General features: G+C 38.9%; 1 protein-coding gene across 17 annotated transcripts in view; it reads right to left on the bottom strand.

Moving 5' to 3' along the window:
• Positions 1-21,194, bottom strand: part of CLIP4 (CAP-Gly domain containing linker protein family member 4) — a 110,608-nt gene that overhangs the window by 53,400 nt on the left and 36,014 nt on the right. For 9 of the 17 annotated variants that reach the window (XR_014051840.1, XR_014051841.1, XR_014051842.1 and 6 more), the window contains exons 9-13: positions 18,118-18,258; positions 13,085-13,174; positions 11,923-12,066; positions 8,192-8,326; positions 2,834-2,957 (exon numbers count right to left, since the gene is read on the bottom strand). Coding sequence is in view for 8 of the 17 variants with exons in the window: in XM_081484303.1 (XP_081340429.1) it covers positions 2,834-2,957; positions 8,192-8,326; positions 11,923-12,066; positions 13,085-13,174; positions 18,118-18,258 (634 nt within the window). In the remaining 9 variants the exon portion in view is untranslated. The remainder of the gene's footprint in view (positions 1-2,833; positions 2,958-8,191; positions 8,327-11,922; positions 12,067-13,084; positions 13,175-18,117; positions 18,259-21,194) is intronic. The other 8 variants (XR_014051847.1, XR_014051846.1, XR_014051844.1 and 5 more) reach the window with 1 other exon arrangement.

Here is a 21,194-nt window from a genome sequence, read left to right as displayed (position 1 = left end):
TGGGTAGTCAAATATGAAACAGAGAAGCTCAGTCCTCATGACTAGGAGACAAATCAAACTTTTAAGAGACTGCAGCTATGTGTTAATGAAGATTTGTTCAAAGTAATATGAGAACCCAGAAGACTGACTGGTGACTCGGTATGGATTTTATTCCCAAATCAATCACTTACAAGATATAGGTCCTGAAGAAAGTCACTGAGCCTCTTTTAACTATAATAGGATAATGGTTAAAAGCACACATTCTTATACTAGACTCTCTGGGCTCAAATCTTCACTTGGGCCCTGGGCACAATTGCACACCTCACTTAACCTCTCCATGCCTTACTTTCCCACTTGTGAAATAGGGATAATTATGATACCTGACACACAGGATCACTACAGAAGAGTAAACAATACATATGAAGCACTTAAAATAGTGCCAGCACATCTAAGTGCCATCAGTTACTGCCTCTTTTTCTTTATTTATAAAATAACTACCAAAAGCCCCCCTGCAAACTGTCTAAAAGCAAGGGCTTAGGGAAAAGCAAAGTAACAAGCCTGGGCTGAGTCCAGCTCCACCATTAACTAGTGTGGGAGATCAAAATACCTTACTCCAAACAGGCGGCTCTAGCACAAGGATTATTTTTAACTAAAGACATTCGAGAATAAACAAATGCAAAAAGAGGCTTTCTCTGAACTCCCGTTATCTGCCTAAAACAGATCTTCCCAAAGAAGAACTCAATTGTCATAAATCCTCTCCCCAGAATTTCATCAAGCATGGAAGATTGACTTGCATCACAGGAGAGGAGATGGGGAGTTCACACCACACCCAGACAGACACTGTCACAGACTATCACATCCCCATCCACTTTCCTAAAGGCCCACTGATCTTCCCTAACATCATCTGCTCTGCATAAGCGGCCTTTCGCCCCCTCCCTTCCCCCATTAAAATGGTCTATAAATTCTCCAATGTCACCATTCCTTTGGGCATTCACCACTTTCTGTGATGCCCCCATGCATGTAAAGTTAACATTTAATAAATGCTATGCCTTTTCTTCTGTTTATCTGTCGTCAGTTTAGTTCACAGACTCCATCCTCTCCAGTTAGTGAACGTAAGATGGTACGGGACGAGTTTTTCATTCCCTACACCAGCTACATGACTTTAGCAGTTACTGTGTCTCATGAAACTTTTCTTTACCTGCAAAATAGGAATAATCATAATACCTTCTATCTCATAGGTCTGAGGGAAATTGATGAAGTACACGGTACAGAGCCCACCACTCATTAAATGCTCGGTAAATGTTGTAGAGACCCTCCTCAACTTACAATGGGGTTATGTCCGAATGAACCCATCTTGAGTTCAAAATGCATTTGATACACCTAACCTGCTGGACTTCATCGCCTAGCCTTGTCAACCTTAAACGTGCTCAGAACACTGTCATGAGTCTACAGCTTGGCAAAAAACCATCTAACACCAAGCCTACTTTACAATCAAGCGTTGAATGTCTCATTTAAGTTACTGAATACTGTATTTAAAGTGAGAAACAGAATGGTTGTGTGGGTACAGAAGGGTAGTAGGTGCATAGGTTGTTCACCCTCATGATCACAGGGCTAATTGGGAGCTGCAGCTGCTGCCCTGCCCAGCCTCATGAGACTGTACAATACTGCATCCAGCTAGCCCGGGGAAAGATCAAAACTCAAAATTTGAAGTACAGTTTCTGCTGAATTCTTACTACCTTTGCACCATCATAAAGTCTAAAAATAGTACACTGAACCACTGTAAGTCAGGGACCATCAGCAGTTATTCTTTTCTAGTTTACCTGACTAAATACTTATTAGAATCAAACAAAACATTTAATTGAAAGTACTTCGTCAAGTACTTTGCAGTTAACTTATAACTGCAAAGCATTACAAGTTAAATGCTATAAAATCATAAATAGCAAGAAAAGGATTAGATTAAGTACATCATAGAAGAAGGAAAAGAATACAAAAATTATATGTAACTATTCAATAAAAAAAAATGAGAAAGAAAATGGATATGAAAACTGTTAAATTTGCCAGGAGGCAGTCACACAGTCCAGTTGGAAGGGGATGAGACGGGACTCCCAGGTTGGGGTGGCAGGTCTGTCTCATGAATGCGATTGTACCATACGTGTTGCTGCCTATTTAAAGATCAGTATTCCATTTCCCATCCACTGAAAAGCCTATCAGGCCAGCTTCTTTCAGCACATTAAGTCATTTCACACAGTGTACCTGGAATTTCATAAGGACTTGTTTCTGCTCCTTATTTTTTAAAACCCAGAGTGAGCTGGAGCAAAAGTGTACTATCTTCAGAAGAAACACCAAGGAGGTGTATTATATATAAATCCTTGAAGCTTCACTTCCCCCCAAAGATGTACTGCCTATCTATTTTTGAAAACTAAAGAAATCAGAGGAAAAAGCCATTTTGCTTCCATTAGGTTTGTAGGAGAATGAATGGGGTGCCTGCTGGCAGGAAATTTAATGTAGTTAGGATGTGACTGAAGCAATCAGAGAGCATTTTCACTTTTGTTTGCATGACAGATTAAGCTTGCTGCTCTCACTGTTCTGAGCGGCAAACACCACTCCTAAGAGCCTACACATACTCATAGGGTTTGCAAATGAGGAATAAAGGAGGTTTTTAAAATTGCGACTCCTCAGCAAAGCAAATTTAGCTTTCCATGAGCCTACCCTCTGAAGAAGGTGGTTGGTTAACCCCTTGAAAGAAGACATGGTCTCTAGTTAGTGCACATCTTTCACACAGAATTAGTGACTCTAACTCATTGTGCATTATAAAAAGTTCTTGTTAATAATGTAAATTTCATTTTTTTCTCACCTTTGAACCCTGGATGGGGGAGCAAATATTCCATATCTTGGGGAACAACTAAAATACTGCACACCTCCAACTGAACCATCATTCTTGCCATGGGGTTTCTCAAGCTCTATCCCGTACCAATATCCTAGAACAAAATACTGGATTTTAGAAGCATCTGCACTTTATCCAAAACTGTTATGTTATTACCCAAACCCACAGTCTAGATGGTTTAACATTCTCACACATGACCAAAGTGATGGAAGATCATTGAGATCATTAAGCCTTCAAACAATAAAATTATAAAACAAAATTTGAAAGTTTCAAAAATGAACCAGAAAAACATTTCACAAGCATAATGGCAGAGTTGTACATTAAGGGAGAAAGACAAAATGCACAAACACAAATTTGGCAAGGATTAGCTATTATGTAAGTAGTGTTTGACCAAAATATATCTAAAAGCTATAATAAGAAACTGTCCTTAACTTGGTAATACAGTCTGTTTGAGATGGGAGCAATGTAGCATAATATTGAGATGCATAAGTCATAAAATGAACATGCAATCTTTTCATTTTACTCTCCCTCTCCCAACACGAGAATACTACAAACAGTTCTTAAATAATTAAAGAGGGACAAAAATAATATGGAAAAGGACTAGCCTTCATGGTGACTCTTCTTTTTCTTTCATTTTTTCCCTACCCAAGATGGAAAAAAAAAATCATTTTTAACCTAAAAGATTTAGATTAGCTAATAGGAAGAATTTTCTAAAAGGCTTTCAAGTATTTAAAAGGGCACTCTGAGGAAAGTAATGGGATTTCCTTTTCCAGAGAGCATAAAATTAAAACAGTGTGATTGCTTTTAGTGTGGCAAATATTAAATAAATGGACACAGACTCCTAGAGTAATGGCTCTGGATGAAAGTACCTCTAGATTAGTTAAATGTACCCAACAGTCCATTCATTTCTTATTTCAAAGGAGAATACAATAGTGATTGTATTTGGTCTCTCAGAATCAGTATCAAATAAAGATATGGATATTGAGAAATTTACTACAAATGACAAAATACAGAATATTGTTTCCTTCAGATTAATAATCCAGAGAGTCAATTATATAACCTCTAAAATGACAATCCAGAAGTTCTTAACTCTTTTTTCCTCTTATATTCAAAATGATGACACTTGAGTCGATTCCCGATATCGGAGTTTGAACTGGAAAGACTAGTTTAAGGCATGTGATAGCCTTTTATACTGAAACAACCTACTCTGCACAGGTACAGAGAGATGTATACATACCTACTGCTTGGCCATACTAATGCCGGGCATTGCATTTCTGAATATCATTAAACCAGGTTATTCTGGTTGTCATTGTTATTTCTGAGTGCCACAGTTACAATTTTCCAAGTTTTATATCCTCCTGCCTTTGATGCTTTCCTATATAATTTGTACATTTTCCCATTTTAATACACCATATCACTGCTACATGTTTACCATATACCTCTTGAAAGTATACGTGTGAAAGCATACAGCAGGAAGGCATTACAGCAAGTGTTAACAAGAGTGACTACACACTGTCTGGCAGTGGTGAGGGATGGACATAGCCCCACGTAACCAGCACCTTTCTTTCAGAGGTAGCACTGATGGCTAACCATGCCTTCTGTCAGGTCTAAGTCTCATAATCTATAAAACGGCTAGATAGTACCACTGTTCTATAGAACTGACTGATCTACATTTTGACGCCACGAGAAATATATGCTACTACTTTCTGAAAGGGCAGAAGGACTTTAACAAAAAATCTCCAATTTTTATACTGTTTATTTGTTGTTCAGTTGCTAAGTCATGTCCAGTTCTTTGCCACCTCATGGACTGCAGCACACCAGGCTTCTCTGTCCTCCAGTATCTCCCAGAGCTTGCTCAAACTCATGTCTAATATCTGATTATTACTTTTCAAATTTCTAAGTATTCTATGTGTGCTCAGTCACTCAGTCATGTCCAACTTTTTGCAACCCCATGGAAAACTGTAGCCCACCAGGCTCTTCCACCCATGGAATTTTCCAGGCCAGAATAGTGGATTACCATTTCCTACTACAGGGAATCTTCCCAACCCATGGATCTAACCCCTGCCTTTTGCATTTCCTCCATTGGCAGATGGATCATTTACCATTGTGCCACCTCAGTTCAGTTCAGTCGCTCAGTCGTGTCTGACTCTTTGCGACCCCATGAACCACAGCACGCCAAGCCTCCCTGTCCATCACCCACTCCCTGAGTCCACCCAAACCCATGTCCATCGAGTCAATGATGCCATCCAGCCATCTCATCCTCTGTCATCCCCTTCTCCTCCTGCCTTCAATCTTTCCCAGCATCAGGGTCTTTTCCAATGAGTCAGCTCTTCGTATCAGGTGGCCAAAGTACTGGAGTTTCAGCTTCAACATCAGTCCTTCCAATGAACACCCAGGACTGATCTCCTTTAGGATGGACTGGTTGGATCTCCTTGCAGTCTAAGGGACTCTCAAGAGTCTCCTCCAACACCACAGTTCAAAAGCATCAATTCTTTGGCGCTCAGCTTTCTTTAGAGTCCAACTCTCACATCCATACATGACCACTGGAAAAACCATAGCCTTGACTAGACAGACCTTTGTTGGCAAAGTAATGTCTCTGCTTTTAAATATGCTATCTAGGTTGGTCATAACTTTCCTTCCAAGGAGTGAGCGTCTTTTAATTTCATGGCTGCAGTCGCCATCTGCAGTGATTTTGGAGCCCAGAAAAATAAAGTCAGCCACTGTTTCCATTGTTTCCCCATCTATCTGCCATGAAGTGATGGGACCGGATGCCGTGATCTTAGTTTTCTGAATGTTGAGCTTTAAGCCAACTTTTTCACTCTCCACTTTCATCAAGAGGCTCTTTAGTTCTTCTTCACTCTCTGCCATAAGGGTGGTGTCATCTGCATATCTGAGGTTATTGATATTTCTCCCAGAAACCTTGATTCCAGCTTGTGCTTCATCCAGCCCAGTGTTTCTCATGATGTACTCTGCATATCAGTTAAATAATCAGGGTGACAATATACAGCCTTGACGTACTCCTTTTCCTATTTTGAACCAGTCTGTTGTTCCATGTCCAATTCTAACTGTTGCTTCCTGACCTGCATACAGGTTTTTCAAGAGACAGGTCAGGTGGTCTGGTATTCCCATTTCTTTCAGGATTTTCCACAGTTTATTGTGATCCACACAGTCAAAGGCTTTGGCATAGTCAATAAAGCAGAAATAGATGTTTTTCTGGTACTCTCTTGCTTTTTCGATGATCCATCTGATGTTGCTAATTTGATCTCTGGTTCCTCTGCCTTTTCTAAACCCAGCTTGAACATCTGGAAGTTCATGGTTCACGTATCGCTGAAGCCTGGGTTGGAGAATTTTAAGCATTACTTCACTAGCGTGTGAGATGAGTGCAATTGTGCAGTAGTTTGAGCATTCTTTGGCAATGCCTTTCTTTGGGATTGGAATGAAAACTGACCTTTTCCAGTCCTGTGGCCACTGCTGAGTTTTCCATATTTGCTGGCATATTGAGTGTAGCACTTTCACAAGGTCATCTTTCAGGATTTGAAATAGCTCAACTGGAATTCCATCACCTCCACTAGCTTTGTTTGTTAGTTTGTTGCGCCACCTGGGAAGCCCTAAATACTCTTTCCTAGGAGTTCAAGCAATGGCACCCCACTCCAGTACTCTTGCCTGGAAAATCCCCTGGACGGAGGAGCCTGGTAGGCTGCAGCCCATGGGGTCGCTAAGAGTCGGACATGACTGAGCGACTTCACTTTCACTTTTCCCTGTCATGCACTGGAGAAGGAAATGGCAACCCACTCCAGTATTCTTGCCTGGAGAATCCCAGGGACAGGGGAGCCTGGTGGGCTGCCATCTATGGGGTCGCACAGAGTTGGACACGACTGAAGCGACTTAGCAGCGGCAGCAGCAGGAGTTCAAAACTTAAAAGTCAACCTAAAAACAATTGTATCCAAATGAATCAAACCATTCAAACCTTGTTTAATAAAACCAGAGAAAGGAAACTGAGAAAACATGGTGACTGTGGAAAAATAAACTACCTTTGGGATTTCTAAGTTTTTATTTGCGAACCGTATTAAGAACATTCTAACTAATCTCAGTTACTACCTAAATTACTACCTCAGTTGCTACTACTACTTCGAGAGACATGAATTATAAAACATACAGCCCATCCCCAATCAATTAGTAACTGGACTGCAATTATAAATTGTACTAATGAAACGAGAATGTGCTCGGAGACCATTCTCTGTCCTTGTCGTATGGAGAGGTGCTGACCATGTGTTCACAGATGTTTGTAGAGAAGATAGCCTTGGGAGATGGAGACAGTCTCCTCTGGCAAGAGGACAGGTATAGTTACTGTCTCTATAAAGGTTCAGATCCCTTAAGCTTGGGGCTTCTCTCCTGTAGCACAAACCACTGGGTGTACAGGGGTCGCCTGGCCCTCCTCCCTATCTTACTCTCTGGGAACTGGGGCCCAGGAAACAAGCAGAAGGAAATGTTGCCACTCTAGCTACCACTACTGATGAGAGCACTGAGGGTCTCTGTCTCTGACCCAGGAGTCTACCATCTTCTGCCAGCATCGATGGAACCGTGGTCACCCATCTTGCAAATAGGGTAAAATCTCAGATCTTTCAGAGTTCCTGACAGAAGGCTACAAACTTAAAAAAAAAAAAAAAAATCAATGTTCTCAGTAACCTTTTCCTAAAAAATCCTGCAATGCCACCATGTGTCAACACAGCATATTGCTATTTAAAAATACAAATGTTGTATTCAACTGGCTTCTATTTGAAATTACAATCACCCAAAATGCAAAAGAAAGATTATCTTCACTATTGGAAACTCAGTATTAAGTTTAGATTGGAATGAATATATAAGTACACAAACATGCATCTTTAAGGTCCCAGGGTGCACAAAACCTTTTTCATCTCCCTTTGAATCTCTTTGTTTGCTTTTCTCTCTAAGCCATTCTGTTAAAAGCTGTATGCAATGAACTCATTATCCACTCATTTTAAAGATTGTGCTTAGCACGAATCTAATCCTAAAATGTTTTCTCTGTTATTTAGCACACTTGGCAATCAGTGAGAGTGAAACTGGAGAGTAACAACTGATTTTAACTTTAGACAATTTAAAACACAATTGGCAAGAAAAATTCATAAGAAATAATCAACGTGCATGAAAACAGTCTGCATCTGAATCAACATTTTGCATTTTCTGTGCCAGAGCAACCATCCATGAGAACTATTAATCAAGAATTCTACGTTTTGTTTACATGTAAATTCTTAAACCTTTTGTATTCTAAAGAATTCAAGTTGAGCAAAGACTATACAGGTGAGTTACCTGGAGCAAAGTTTGTTGTCCCAAAGAACTTAATGGTACCAATTCTCTGGCCTGCCACCAACACCCTGTGTCCAATTCGGAGGTCTCCTTCACAGCGCCCGCTATTTGCTACAGATGCTGCTGAGGAATTCAAACCTGTGTGGGGATTGGTTGGGGAAAGGGGTGGGACAGGAAGAGAGAGAAAAAACAAAGGGAAACTCAAAAGCCACATTAGTCAAAAAATTACTATGTATTCTAACCAGTCTAGTTAGTTGGAGGTTTCAATATATGCTGCTTTCTTCCTTACACACGGCATCTACAGTTGTGTTTCTCACATGTGAAGGAAAGTGAAAGTGAAAGTGAAGTCGCTCAGTCGTGTCCGACTCTTTGCGACCCCATGGACTGTAGCCTAACAGGCTCCTCCGTACATGGGATTTTCCAGGCAAGAATACTGGAGTGGGTTGCCATTTCCTTCTCCAGGAGATCTTCCCAACCCAGGGATTGAACCCAGGTTTCCCACGTTGTAGGCAGACGATTTACCATCTGAGCCACCAGGGAAGTCCACATGTGAAGGAAAGCTACTCAAATGAAATTTGAAGGGTTTCCTGAGACGATCATTGCTCTGGGAACTTACACGTGACACCTGGTGAAGCATCAACTTTATCCTGACTTCCTGGGGGCACTCTTACAAGAACAGAGGTCAGCACACCCTTTCTGTAAAGGGCTATATAGTAAATACTTCAGGCTTTGCAAGCCGTGCTACTCTGTCACAACTGTTCGACTTCGCTGTTGTAGCTCAAAAGCAGACAGATAAAATGAGCACGATGTGTTCCAGTAAAGCTTTAGTTACAAAAGCAGGTGGTAGGCTGGATTTGGCCCATGGCTGCAGTCCACCAATCTCTATTCTAGTAAATAGAATAGAGAATCATAATAGTTCAGTGGGACTTGGTATAAATGATACATACACAAATGTAATTTAAAAGTGGAACTGCTATAAGGTTCCAATTACCCCCAAACTGATTTCCTTACTAGAAACAAAAGCACACACCACCTCCCCTCAGACCTTGATTCAAACCTAAACCCTGAAGTGCCCACGACTGAACATCAGACGTTCTAGAGCAACACTATCTAGAAAGCTGCTCAATTATAACAGAGGACAGGTGGACCTCTGCGGCTTCTCCCATCAGTCCAAAAGCAGACTGGAACGGCTGTCATCTGAGAAGGGCTAGGGAACCCTCTGTGAGAGTACTGGAATATAGGGCAAGTCAGGCTGTGAACAGGGAGAAACTAAAAACATGGCAACAACTGAAGAACACAAACCCGGGGAGAAGGAAAGTCTAAATCAACTGTATGCTAAAAAGTCCTAGACCCTCAAAATAACAAACATTTCCCAAGCACTTCACTATTTACAAAGTGCTTATCATGAGAATTATGATCATAGACAAGATACAAACTCAGGAATTAATGAAGACACGGTGTTCACAGGGAGTACTTAAAACCCAGACCCTGTGACCAAAAACCCTCAGGTTTCTGTCTGCAGACAATGGATCAAGACAATGAGTTCGACGTGGGACACAGTGGGGCCGAGTTCACAGGGCTTCTCCCCGACCTGCCCATCCCCCAATCCCTTCTTTCTGCTCTTCTTTCTCTTTAATTTTTTGTCCTTAACTTCTAATAATGTCCACTCCCTACAGTCCACACCTCCCCAAATGCAAATCACTCAGTCTAGAAAAAAATTTAAGGATATATTTCTGGGTTTGGAATATGGACTTTCTCTCACATGTGACCAATCATTCTCTCTCCCTCTCTTTTTAAAAGGACCTCTTTCTTACTCTAACTGATAACTTTCTTCATCTCTATTACTTAAACTTAACAAACCCCTCAAATTTATAAAAAGAAAAAAATGTTAAATATGAAGGCACACTAGAACTACTTCATATAAAGGGTAAAAAAGACAATTCCATACCCATACATAAATTTTAAAATCAAGTCACTGTCAAAAGCCTAAATTCCAAATGAAGAAGGCCTTAAAATGTAATTAAAATGAGGACAAAGAGGATTGCTACATCACTGCATTGTCTCACCTCTGTTCCTCACAGCATTAAAGAGAAACTGGTTTCAGGGGAAGGGGAATCTATTCAAAAAATAGATATTCAAGCAAAATTTTCAGGTTTTCCACTTTCAGAAAATGTTTACATTTATTACATCATGTTACTATCAAGGATTTTTTTTTGCTTTTTTCCCCCATACAATAAACTATCTTTAAGAAAATCCTGTCCTGAACATTTTTCACAATAAAATACTGATTCAGCACAAGTATTAAAAGTATTAGTAAAAGGATCTAGTAATTACTATGAGATTTATTAGAAACAAGTTATGCTAAAATGACCTGATCTCCTTTCTACGTAGGCAAATAAAGTGAAAGAAAGTGAAAGTCGCTCAGTCATGTCCAACTCTTTGCGACCCCAATTCCATATAGTACATGGAATTCTCCAGGCCAGAATACTGGAGTGGATAGCCTTTCCCTTCTCCAGGGGATCTTCCCAACCCAGGGATCGAACCCAGGTCTCCCGCATAGCAGGCAGATTCTTTACCAGTTGCGCTACCAGGGAAGCCCCTAGGCAAATAAGTGAACTGCAATAAATTCAGTATTCATGTGTTGATTCCAACAAGAAAAAGTGTTTTCTATATCCTTACACATAACTGAAGAAATGTGGATTGAATGGGATCATGCAGGCTTCACAGCGAGCTAAACAGGTTATCATGGTCAACCTCTCCTACACAGTTTTAAACAATGACTTGGCTAAAAATAGAGAAAGCATGCTTTTTTAAATAAGAAGATAACTCTAAAGTGTGTGAAAAGCTACATGCAAGACGTAAAAAACAAAACTCAGAGGGATAAAAATTCTACCATTAAATTAAATGAAAATAAATGTAAAGTCCTACAGCGAGCCATAAAATGAAGAAACTTAGCTTTTGGCTCTATTTGAGCCAATGATACAGTGTGGTCACCAAAATTGCATGAGCAGCCTCAGGCTGGACTTATACTAAGAGGCAGAGCTTCAGCTCTCTACCAGCTAGCCAGGAGGGTCCCGAGGACCCTACAGCACAAGGAAGAGCTGAAGGTACTTAAGACAGAGGCGGAGTTTAACAATAGCAGAGAAGCATCAGACAGACCTGTGGGTGCAGCCCAGGTGTGCACTTAGAAACTGCCGTCATGCACCAATACCTGACCTCCCTAAGCCTCAGTTTCCTCATTCATAAAGTGAAGGTGGTCATGATATTTCATTCATTTTGAGAATTAAGTGAAATAAGATATGCAAGATGCCTTTAATAGATATGAAATAATAAATAATGCATATTACATGTTAATTATTAACATTAGGTTTAGATTAGAAAAGAGATAAGTAAAGAAAGAGAAGAGATCGTACAGTTTCCAAGTATCTGAGGATCTGTCATAAAGTTCTAATAGGAACCTTACAGAGGCTGGAGTCCTTAGATACACAAGGAAGAGAAGAAGTAAATCCAGACAAGGAAAAATGGCAGGCACATGAGGAGAAAGGCAGAGAGATCCAGAGTGTGCTGACAGAGAGGAGGGGGGTGGGGACTGGGAGGAAGACAGGAAAGGGGCAAGTAGTTCAATCTGACTGAAGTAAAGGGTTCCTTCTACACATTTAAAAAGAGCAAATCTACTTACAAACAAACCAAGATAAAAAACACCAAGAAAGCCTGGTTGAAAAAGCCATAGATACCAGCACTGGCTCTAGATGAGAGAGAAGGGCTTTTGCTCATTGTCTTCCTGTTATTGCCACGTGCATTCAGTTTCTTGGAGAGGCTCTGCTTGTGCTCCAGAGAAGATATAGAGGAGGAGCTGCTGATGGATCCAATTAGGGGAACTAAAACAACGGTAAAGGAAAGGAATACATCAAAGGGTGGAAAACAAGCAGTGAACCAATTAGATGCTTTTCCAGGTAAATCCTCTGCAACTCTCCATTCAGCCTCTTCCATTGTGAATTATCTTAGTGTTGAATTAAATGCCTGATTTCATCAAAATACACTGTAGTTCATACAAACAAGATTTTAGAGCCCAAGCAATTTTAAGGATCCAAAGGATCCACACCATATGATGACAATCTTATATAGAAAAGTGTTGTCATGTAATCAATTTAGACCAATTACCTATTCCAACCACCACTGTCTCTCACCTCTCACTTGAGATGAGCTAGTAGAATCACAACTTATTTATATAAAAAACACAACTAATGTATTTTTAAGGTAACAAAAGCTTAATATTAAAATGTTCTGATTTACCTGAAGGCAAGCAGGAATACTTTTGAATTTTCTATTCATGCTCTATTCACCCAGTGATTTGACAGCTAAAGACAACTTAATTTTTTATCTATTTCAAGTTTATTGAGTAATAATTGATAAATATAATTGTATATAAAGTGTACAAAATTATGATTAAAAGATATAGTGGAATGATAACAAGATCAAGATAGTTAACACATTCACATCCATCACCTCACATGGTTCATTTTTTGTGTGTGTGAATAGTGACAATGCTTAACATTTACTCTCAGCAACTTTAAAGTATAAATTGTAAAGGTAACTTTAAATAATTCTATCAAGCCATCTACACTATGGAATTTCACTTTATTCTCTGCATCTAGTCCCGTAATTCACTGCATGTACATAAGAATCACAACACAGGAATTTATACAAAAAAAAAATATGTGTGTGTGTGCACTTTATTATGAACTGTTTAGGGGATTTTCAAGTATAAATTTTTACTGTACTGAGTCTTCTCTTACAAACTTTAAAATTTAGCCTCATATAAGCTATATCACTATATTGTTTTAAAGTTCCATCAGTACATTAAATTTTAGGAATAGAAGTTATAAATTATATTACCATCTTTCTCTGCTCCAGTTTTCAACTCTTCACCAGGAGGCAATGAGAGTGTTGATTCTGAAGCACTACCTTTTTTTGATGTCATTAATCCTAGAACACAGAAGCAAAACACATTCAGCAAGAAAGAATTTTAACATTAAACATAAATATGGATTTGCTTTTAAAAGTACAGACAATTCTCACTGAAATCTTCTCTACTTCTGAGAACACACTGGATAATAAATTCACAGACATCAGGGGCCAGTATTTTATTATTTAAGGGAAAGAAAAGAATGTATTCCTAGCCCATCTGAAAACCCCAATCAATTTCGCCAAATATCACTAAACTATCTTTTCAACTTATTTTAAAATCCACTTAGGAATTCTATATAATATAAAGCATTTAAAACACAGCTATCTAACCATCTGATACTTAGTACACTCCTTAGTGCTTGCACAATGCTAGCAGGTAAAACAAACTTAACATGCCTATGACAGCTGCACACTTATTAAGATCTGCACACAACTCATGATTTCACTGGTGTGTGCAGGCAAATTCATTGGGGCAGACTGCCTATTCAGATAGTGGATTTGTGGCCAAAATATTTTTTGCAAATCATTATAGAAGCTTTTCATTTAAGTGGAAGTCAGATATTAAGAAACCCTGTACTCTCTGTCACTGGTATTCTGAAAATGACTACTTGACTCTCACTACACTCAACTCCCACCAAAAAAAAAAAAAAGAAATGCAGTTTAAAAAAGAACAAGCTCGTGAATAATAATCTACCTTATTAAGACTTCTGTTTTAATTCTACAGAACCAAACCATTTAAATAAGAAACCTAGTGATTGTCATCCAGTTTTGAATTCCATCTAGAATCCATTCCAATTCTACTTGCTCACAAAGAATTTTGGGTGGAGAACTGAGCTTGGCACTCTGAGCATCACAAACAAAGCAAGCCATAGTCTCAGTCCTAAAGAAAGACCTTTTCAATTTGGCAAGGCAGAAAGGCATGAATAATCGAAATACAAGGACATGTTTGATACAAGCCCTAGCATTGTGGGAGGAGAAAATAATCATTGCTGTAAAGATAAATTAACACCTCATCAAGAACATCACATTCCAATATGCATCTTGAGAGACAGGTCGGATTTCTTGCAGAGAATACTGGAGGTATGATCAGAAAGAACTAGGATAGGCATTATGGATAGACAAAGAGAAAATAAAGGCAGACAGGGTCAGAGAAGATTGAGTGGATTGGCTGGAATGAAGTGGACTTTGGGGGGACGCAGGAGAAGTAAACCGGATGGATGGGTCACATTACAATCTTAAGAGGGTGACAAGGTTGGCGCTCTTCAGTAAGGAACAAGCCTCTGATGCCCTGTGGAAAGGAGGGTTGGAGTGACCACTCACAGGTGGATGTCAACCAGGCAGCAAAGTCTAGGAGGAACCAAAAGGAGGAGAGACAGGAAGCAGAGGCTGGGAGTGAGGGCCAGAACTACAACCACAGGCCCTGGATGGACAGGTTGGGAAGAGAGACTTTGTGAAGGCAACCCACAGAGTAAATTTCTTATCTTCAGTTATATTTGCCAGTCCTAAAATAGCCATTTGAGTCTTTCCTTTTATTTGAATTGTTAGTGATAACTGGAGATTCACTTGCAGTTGTGAAAAAACAATACTGGGCGAAGTCTCACACACTTTGCCCAGTTTACCCCAAAGGTGACATTTTACAAAACTATAGCATAAAATCACAACCAGAATACTGACATTGCCACAATCCGCCAAGCTCAGATTACCTCAGTGCTCCTTGTGTTCCTGTGTGTGCTCGTGTGTGTGTGTGCGCACATGCATTATTTGGTTCTTCCTTATATCTTCATGTCTCTGCCGAAATCTTCCATTTGCCTCAAGAGGGTTCACCCTTAATTCTTAGAGGGTTATAATATATTTTTTGAAATATTTACCTGATAATTGTACCATCTCAGGGACGGCATCTTTGATTGCCTTTTTCCTTCAGAGCTGTCGAGATTTTCCTGGTTTTTCAATTTAGAACAACTTTTCATTGTATCCTGTACATTATAAACATTATTTTATAGGACTCTGGGTCTTGTTTAAAATTCTATGGAGAATGTGGATTGTTTTGTTCTGCTCTGTTTCAGCAGGCACTGGACAGTCAGCAGGCAGTTAGGTTCAGGCTGGAAATTCCTACCCACCTTCTGTGACTGTGGTTCCAACGTCAGTTTGGTTCCCAAAGCTTCTTTGAGATCTGGCTTGTGCATTGTGTCACCCAGCAGTCAGCCTGAGATCTCAGTGGAGGTCTGTGCAGACCAAAGCCTGTGGTCAGATGTATGTACACACAGCTTGGCAGTAAGCTCCCCCATTCTGAGAGCACTTTCTTGAGCTCCCTCCTCACATGGTCTCCAAAAGCACCCTCCTCCTGATATTCTGGATAGAATGCCTAGGCTTTCATTGCTCTGCTCTGTCATACAATCTCCTGAGAGCCAAGCAGTGAGAAAAAAGAAGAAAAACTAACGGGGACTCCATCCACGTTCTCAGGACCACAGTTTCTCCGGCCAAAAACAAGGGTTCCCTCCCTTGGGGGTTTTAGGTACCTGGCCATCCCCTGCTGCCATTACAACATGCAGGACTGCTTAGGAACTAGGGTGTGAAAGAACCAAAGAGATTTTTTTTAAAAAAGCAATTGAAAAGGAAAACAGGGATTTCCTCCACTTTGTCTAGTAGGAGATTCCTTTTCCTGCTCCTCAGACCAGAAATAGAGGGCTCCTCTTCGAGCTTTCCTTCCATACCTGCTGTGTACTTCTGGGCTTCATGTTAAAAGGATACCATTTACAGAGCATCAAAAAGTACAAAGTACCTAAGAACAGACCTAACAAAACAAGTGCAAAATATACAGAAAACCATAAAATTTTACTGAGATATTTTTTAAGGATCCAATTAAATAAAGTGATATCCCAAGTTTATAGTTAAAAGACTGAATATCATAAATGTCATTTCTCAAATTGATTTTAGGCTTCAATGCAATACCAATTAAAATTTCAATAGCTAATTTTTTATTTTTTGACACTAAAAATAGCATTAACATAATTTGTTAATTCATTTGTCTAGAAGGTAATTTTCTGTTGAGGAGCAAAATAACTCTTGATTTGGGGACAAGCACTTTTTTGAGATATAATTCCAGTTTGTAGTTGCAAACTGATATTCTTTCGCCCTGGGGATACATTTATCATCTTATTTATTTATTTTTCCTTTTTATTTTTTTAACTGAAGTATAGCTACACAAATAATATATTAGCTTCAGGTGTACAACATTTTTATATACGACATTATGAACCAGTTGCCACAAGAAGTCTAGTCACCATCTGTCACTACAGAGTTATAACAGCATCATTGTCCTTATGCTATGCACTACATCCCCGTGACTTATTTTTTAACTACAACTTTGTGCCTCTTAATTCCCTTTTTCCCAGTGCCCCACCCCTCTCCCAACAGATTTTTCTTTAAAGAAATTTAACAGCTTATTCTACTAAGCAAGAGAGTTCCAGAAAAACATCTATTTCTGCTTTATTGACTATGCCAAAGCCTTTGACTGTGTGGATCACAACAAACTGTGGAAAATTCTGAAAGAGATGGGAATACCAGACCACCTGACCTGCCTCTTGAGGAACCTGTATGCAGGTCAGGAAGCAACAGTTAGAGCTGGACATGAAACAACAGACTGGTTCCAAATAGGAAAAGGAGTACATCAAGGCTGTATATTGTCACCCTGTTTATTTAACTTATATGCAGAGTACATCATGAGAAACGCTGGGCTGGAGGAAGCACAAGCTGTAATTAAAATTGCTGGTAGAAATATCAATAACCTCAGATATGCAGATGACACCACCCTTATGGCAGAAAGTGAAGACGAACTAAAAAGTCTCTTGATGAAAGTGAAAGTGGAGAGTGAAAAAGTTGGCTTAAAGCTCAACATTCAGAAAACTAAGATCACGGCATCCGGTCCCATCACTTCATGGCAGATAGATGGGGAAACAATAGAAACAGTGGCTGACTTTATTTTCCTGGGCTCCAAAATCACTGCAGATGGTGACTGCAGCCATGAAATTAAAAGACGCTTACTCCTTGGAAGGAAAGTTATGATCAACCTAGACAGCATATTAAAAAGTAGAGACATTACTTTGCCAACAAAGGTCCATCTAGTCAAGGATCTAGTCAAAGATCTGCATGGATAAGGCAATCAGAGGACAAAACCCAAGGTAACAAATAGCAACTGGGTAGTGTGGGTACGAATGAAGAGATCAAAGAGATCTGGGTCATCAGGGGTCCTCACGGAGAAACAGGATGTGAGTAAGGAGGTACACAAAGGCACGGACCTCAGGGAGAAGTCAAACATTGCAAAGAAAGAGCTTGGGACAAGTATGAAGGGAAGAGTGAGAACAATATATACAAAAGACAGTGAGACATGATCAACCACAGCTCAACTACAAAACAGTAAGACCCTCCATCAGTGAAAGGTCTCTGACAGCCAGTTTCAAGAGTCATGACTTTCTCTGACTGAAAAAAAAAAAAAAACTCAGTAGCGACTTCCTGGTGGTCCAGTGGTTAGGACTTTGCCTTCCCTGGTTGAGGAGCTAAGATCACTCATGCCTCCCAGCCACAAAACCAAAACATAAAACAGTAGCAGTATTGTAACAAATTCAATAAAGACTTTTTAAAAATGGTCCACATCAAAAAAAAATCTTAAAAAAGTCACTAAAATTCTTGAATAGGTGAGAAACATAAAGCTAGTTGTGTTGCATAAATATTTGTCAGAGGTATAAAGTCTAGCTTTGAGGTTAGATAAAAGTATGGAGATAGATGGGGGGGGAAGGAAGGAACATATCTGAAATACTCTTGCTAGGAATTAAAATCATAAACCAAGTACTTTGCAGGCAATAAATTCAGGTTTCACAGGTAGCTAAACAAAAAGTCTGAAGCAATATAAGGTATTCCATGGATTAAAATTAAAACAAGATATCTAACGTTCTGGTTTGACCTACCAGTATTTACTTTTGACGTTACGTGAGCTACATCAATTTTCTGGGACCTGATGAGAGGTCCAGCTTTTGTAGAAGGAGTGTGTGCTATATTCTTCCTTCGATCTTTTGCTTTACTTATCTTTGAAAGAGGTGCAAAAATACCTAAGAGAGAAGGCAGAATTTTAATATGAAACAATTGAAAGCATTTCAAATAAAGGGACAAGTACAACCATTCAGTAGCAAAACATCTTTAAGTTCTTTTTGAGTGTCTACTAGGTGTCCTTGTAGTGAGAGAGAGAAAAAAAGTAAGAATCAGTACTTGCCCTCAGAGAGGTTACAATCTAGTTGTCAAGACTAACAACATACACAGTAATTCAAGAAGCACATAATCAGGCACTATGTGAAACTAAGGAAAAAGAGGAATGAGTAGAACTAATAATTATACTTTTATACATTATAATTACTTCTAAATACCAGCAAATAATAATGTACTATATAAGCAGCGGTCCCCAACCTCTTTGGCACTAGGCATCGGTTTTGTGGAAGACAATCTTCCCGTGGACTGGGGTGGAAAGGATGGTTTCAGAATGATTCAAGTGCATTACATCTACTGTGCACTTTATCTCCATTATTATTACATCAGCTCCACCTCACATCAGTAGGCGTTAGATCCTGGAGGTTGGGGACCCCTGCTATATAGTATAAAAACTGTTCTTTCATGTCACTTTATCTATAGCTCCTTAGGGCATATTTTTCCCCATATTACAACTTTTTATGTCCTTGTTTTTATCTCCTTTCCAGACTTCAAAGACAAAATTCAAGATTACTGATCTCTGCATTCCCCCAATGTACCTAATTATAGTGCCTGACACATAGTAGGGATATAAAATACTTTTGAATACAAAATATAATCTTCCCCAAAGGCTTATCCCTCAACATCTGAAAATCAGAAACAATACAGTGTGTGTTGGGGAGGAGAGGCATGTGGGGATGGGGAAGGGGGCAGTCTCTCTGCTGCAGCTGAGAGTATAAAATTCCATTAAAAAAGAAGTTTCTCTGGGCATAAAATTCCAGTATATATAAACAGGCAGACTTTAGAAACAGTGAATATGAACTGTAAATACCAAGATTATTTGGCTCAGACATTTAAGAAGAAAAAATAAAGTCATAATATGTGTACTATACATTTCCATTCAGTGTTTACACCTAAACTAACAAAGACACATTATGACCAAAATGTAATACATTAGAACAACTTGTTTTAAAATAGGTTTTTAAGGACAACAAAAAGTGAGTGCTCTATTTATAGGTAACAATTGCAAACTATACTGCTTTTCTGCTAAGCTTGACATTCTTTCCTCCCTTGGATTCTACAGTACTTCCTTCTGATCTTCCCAGATCTTTTGACTTCTCCACAGTGTTTTTTCTCTTCTGTCTCCCGACTATCAGATTTTTCTTTGATCTTCTATTCTTTTCTCTAAATTATTTTCCTTGCCAAATACACATACATTCTCAAGTCAAGTGTTTGAAGAAATAAATTATTCTATACTGTGGGATTGTACGTTTGTAAAATCTTACTGGAAGACAAGAATTCTGCCCTAATTTACTTTATGATACTAACTATAAGGAAATACTCATATTTAAGAGGTACGAAGAAGGTTACACTTGTATATTATAAAGGAGAAGACAGACTTCAAGAATCAAAGCAATTTCTAGTTTTCTACTATGACCCAATCACACTTTTGGAAATTATAAGAAAATAATCCAAATTGGAGGAAAAGACTGTCTACCTGAATATGCCAACATTGCAATATTATAAGTAAGAGAAAAAACAATTATTTGGCAGTTGAAGGAATGAATCAACTATATTTATGAACTATTACATCACCATTAACAAGTAGAACAATAAAAATTACATAGAAATATAGAAAAATATGAAAAGCAAATTCAAGAAAACAAAAACTGAACTGTAAGTTTGATTGCATTATGATTATATCTTTGAGAAGTTGTATGTGTGGATATAGGAAGGACTGAAAAAAATCAAAAACCAAAACATATTTATGAGTGCAGACTATGAATTATTTTTCAAATTTGTTTGTCACTAAAGTCACAATAACATTGTTCAATGAATGAACTATAGTTCTCATCCTCATTGCTTTTTTTAATTAACTAAATCATTTGAGAGAAGCAAAACTAAATTTAAAGCAATGATTGGTTACAATCAAAGTTGAAAGTGTGTGCCATATACGTGCTAACCTTCCTGTTTAGAATCTCATGCTAATCAAAACAATGATGGGATTCTCCTCAGATCCTGACATATAATTATAAGGCTTAACTAAAAATAAACATCTAAGGAAGAATTATTTTTAAACAGAAGAGTAATGAATTTCTAGATAAACATAACCCATTTTGTTTACCCACAATTCCTCCTAAAACTTTACTACAATTTTAATAAGAAATAAAAACATAAATGCTAAAGAAAAAATAGAATAAAAAGAGAGAGAGAAAAAACACTAAAGCTTCCAAAGAAGTTTCCAAAAATAGGGAAAAGGAAAAAGCAGAAGAAAGACTCTGAAACTTGTAAATAGCAACATGGAATCTCAAGATAAGAGCTGGCAAAGTACTGCTGGAGAGCCAGGTCCTCCCTGCCACCTACTTCTGTAATGGTTCTGTTGGAACACAGCCACACCCATTACATATAGTCTATGCCTGCTTATTCACCACAATAGGAGAGCTGAAGAGTTGCAACAAGAGACTGTATGGCCCATCAGTTCAGTTCAGTCCAGTTCAGTCGTGTCTAACTCTTTGTGACCCCATGGACTGCAGCACACCAGGCCTCCCTGTCCATCACCAGCTCCCGGAGCTTGCTCAAACTCATATCCATCCAGTCGGTGATGCCATCCAACCATCTCATCCTCTGTCGTCCCCTTCTCCTCCTGCCTTCAATCTTTCCCAGAATCAGGGTCTTTTCAAATGAGTCAGTTCTTCACATCTGGTAGCCAAAGGATTGGAGCTTCAGCTTCAACATCAGTCCTTCCAATGAGTATTCAGGACTGATTTCCTTTAGCATAGACTGGTTGCATCTCCTTGCAGTCCAA

The sequence above is a fragment of the Giraffa tippelskirchi genome, chromosome 4 (genome assembly GCF_054371585.1).
Source record: "Giraffa tippelskirchi isolate mGirTip1 chromosome 4, T2T-mGirTip1v1.2.pri, whole genome shotgun sequence".
In the NCBI taxonomy this organism is placed as follows: Eukaryota; Metazoa; Chordata; class Mammalia; order Artiodactyla; family Giraffidae; genus Giraffa; species Giraffa tippelskirchi.
The sequence above is the reverse complement of the archived record's forward strand: the minus strand, read 5'-3'. Positions and strand labels throughout refer to the sequence as shown.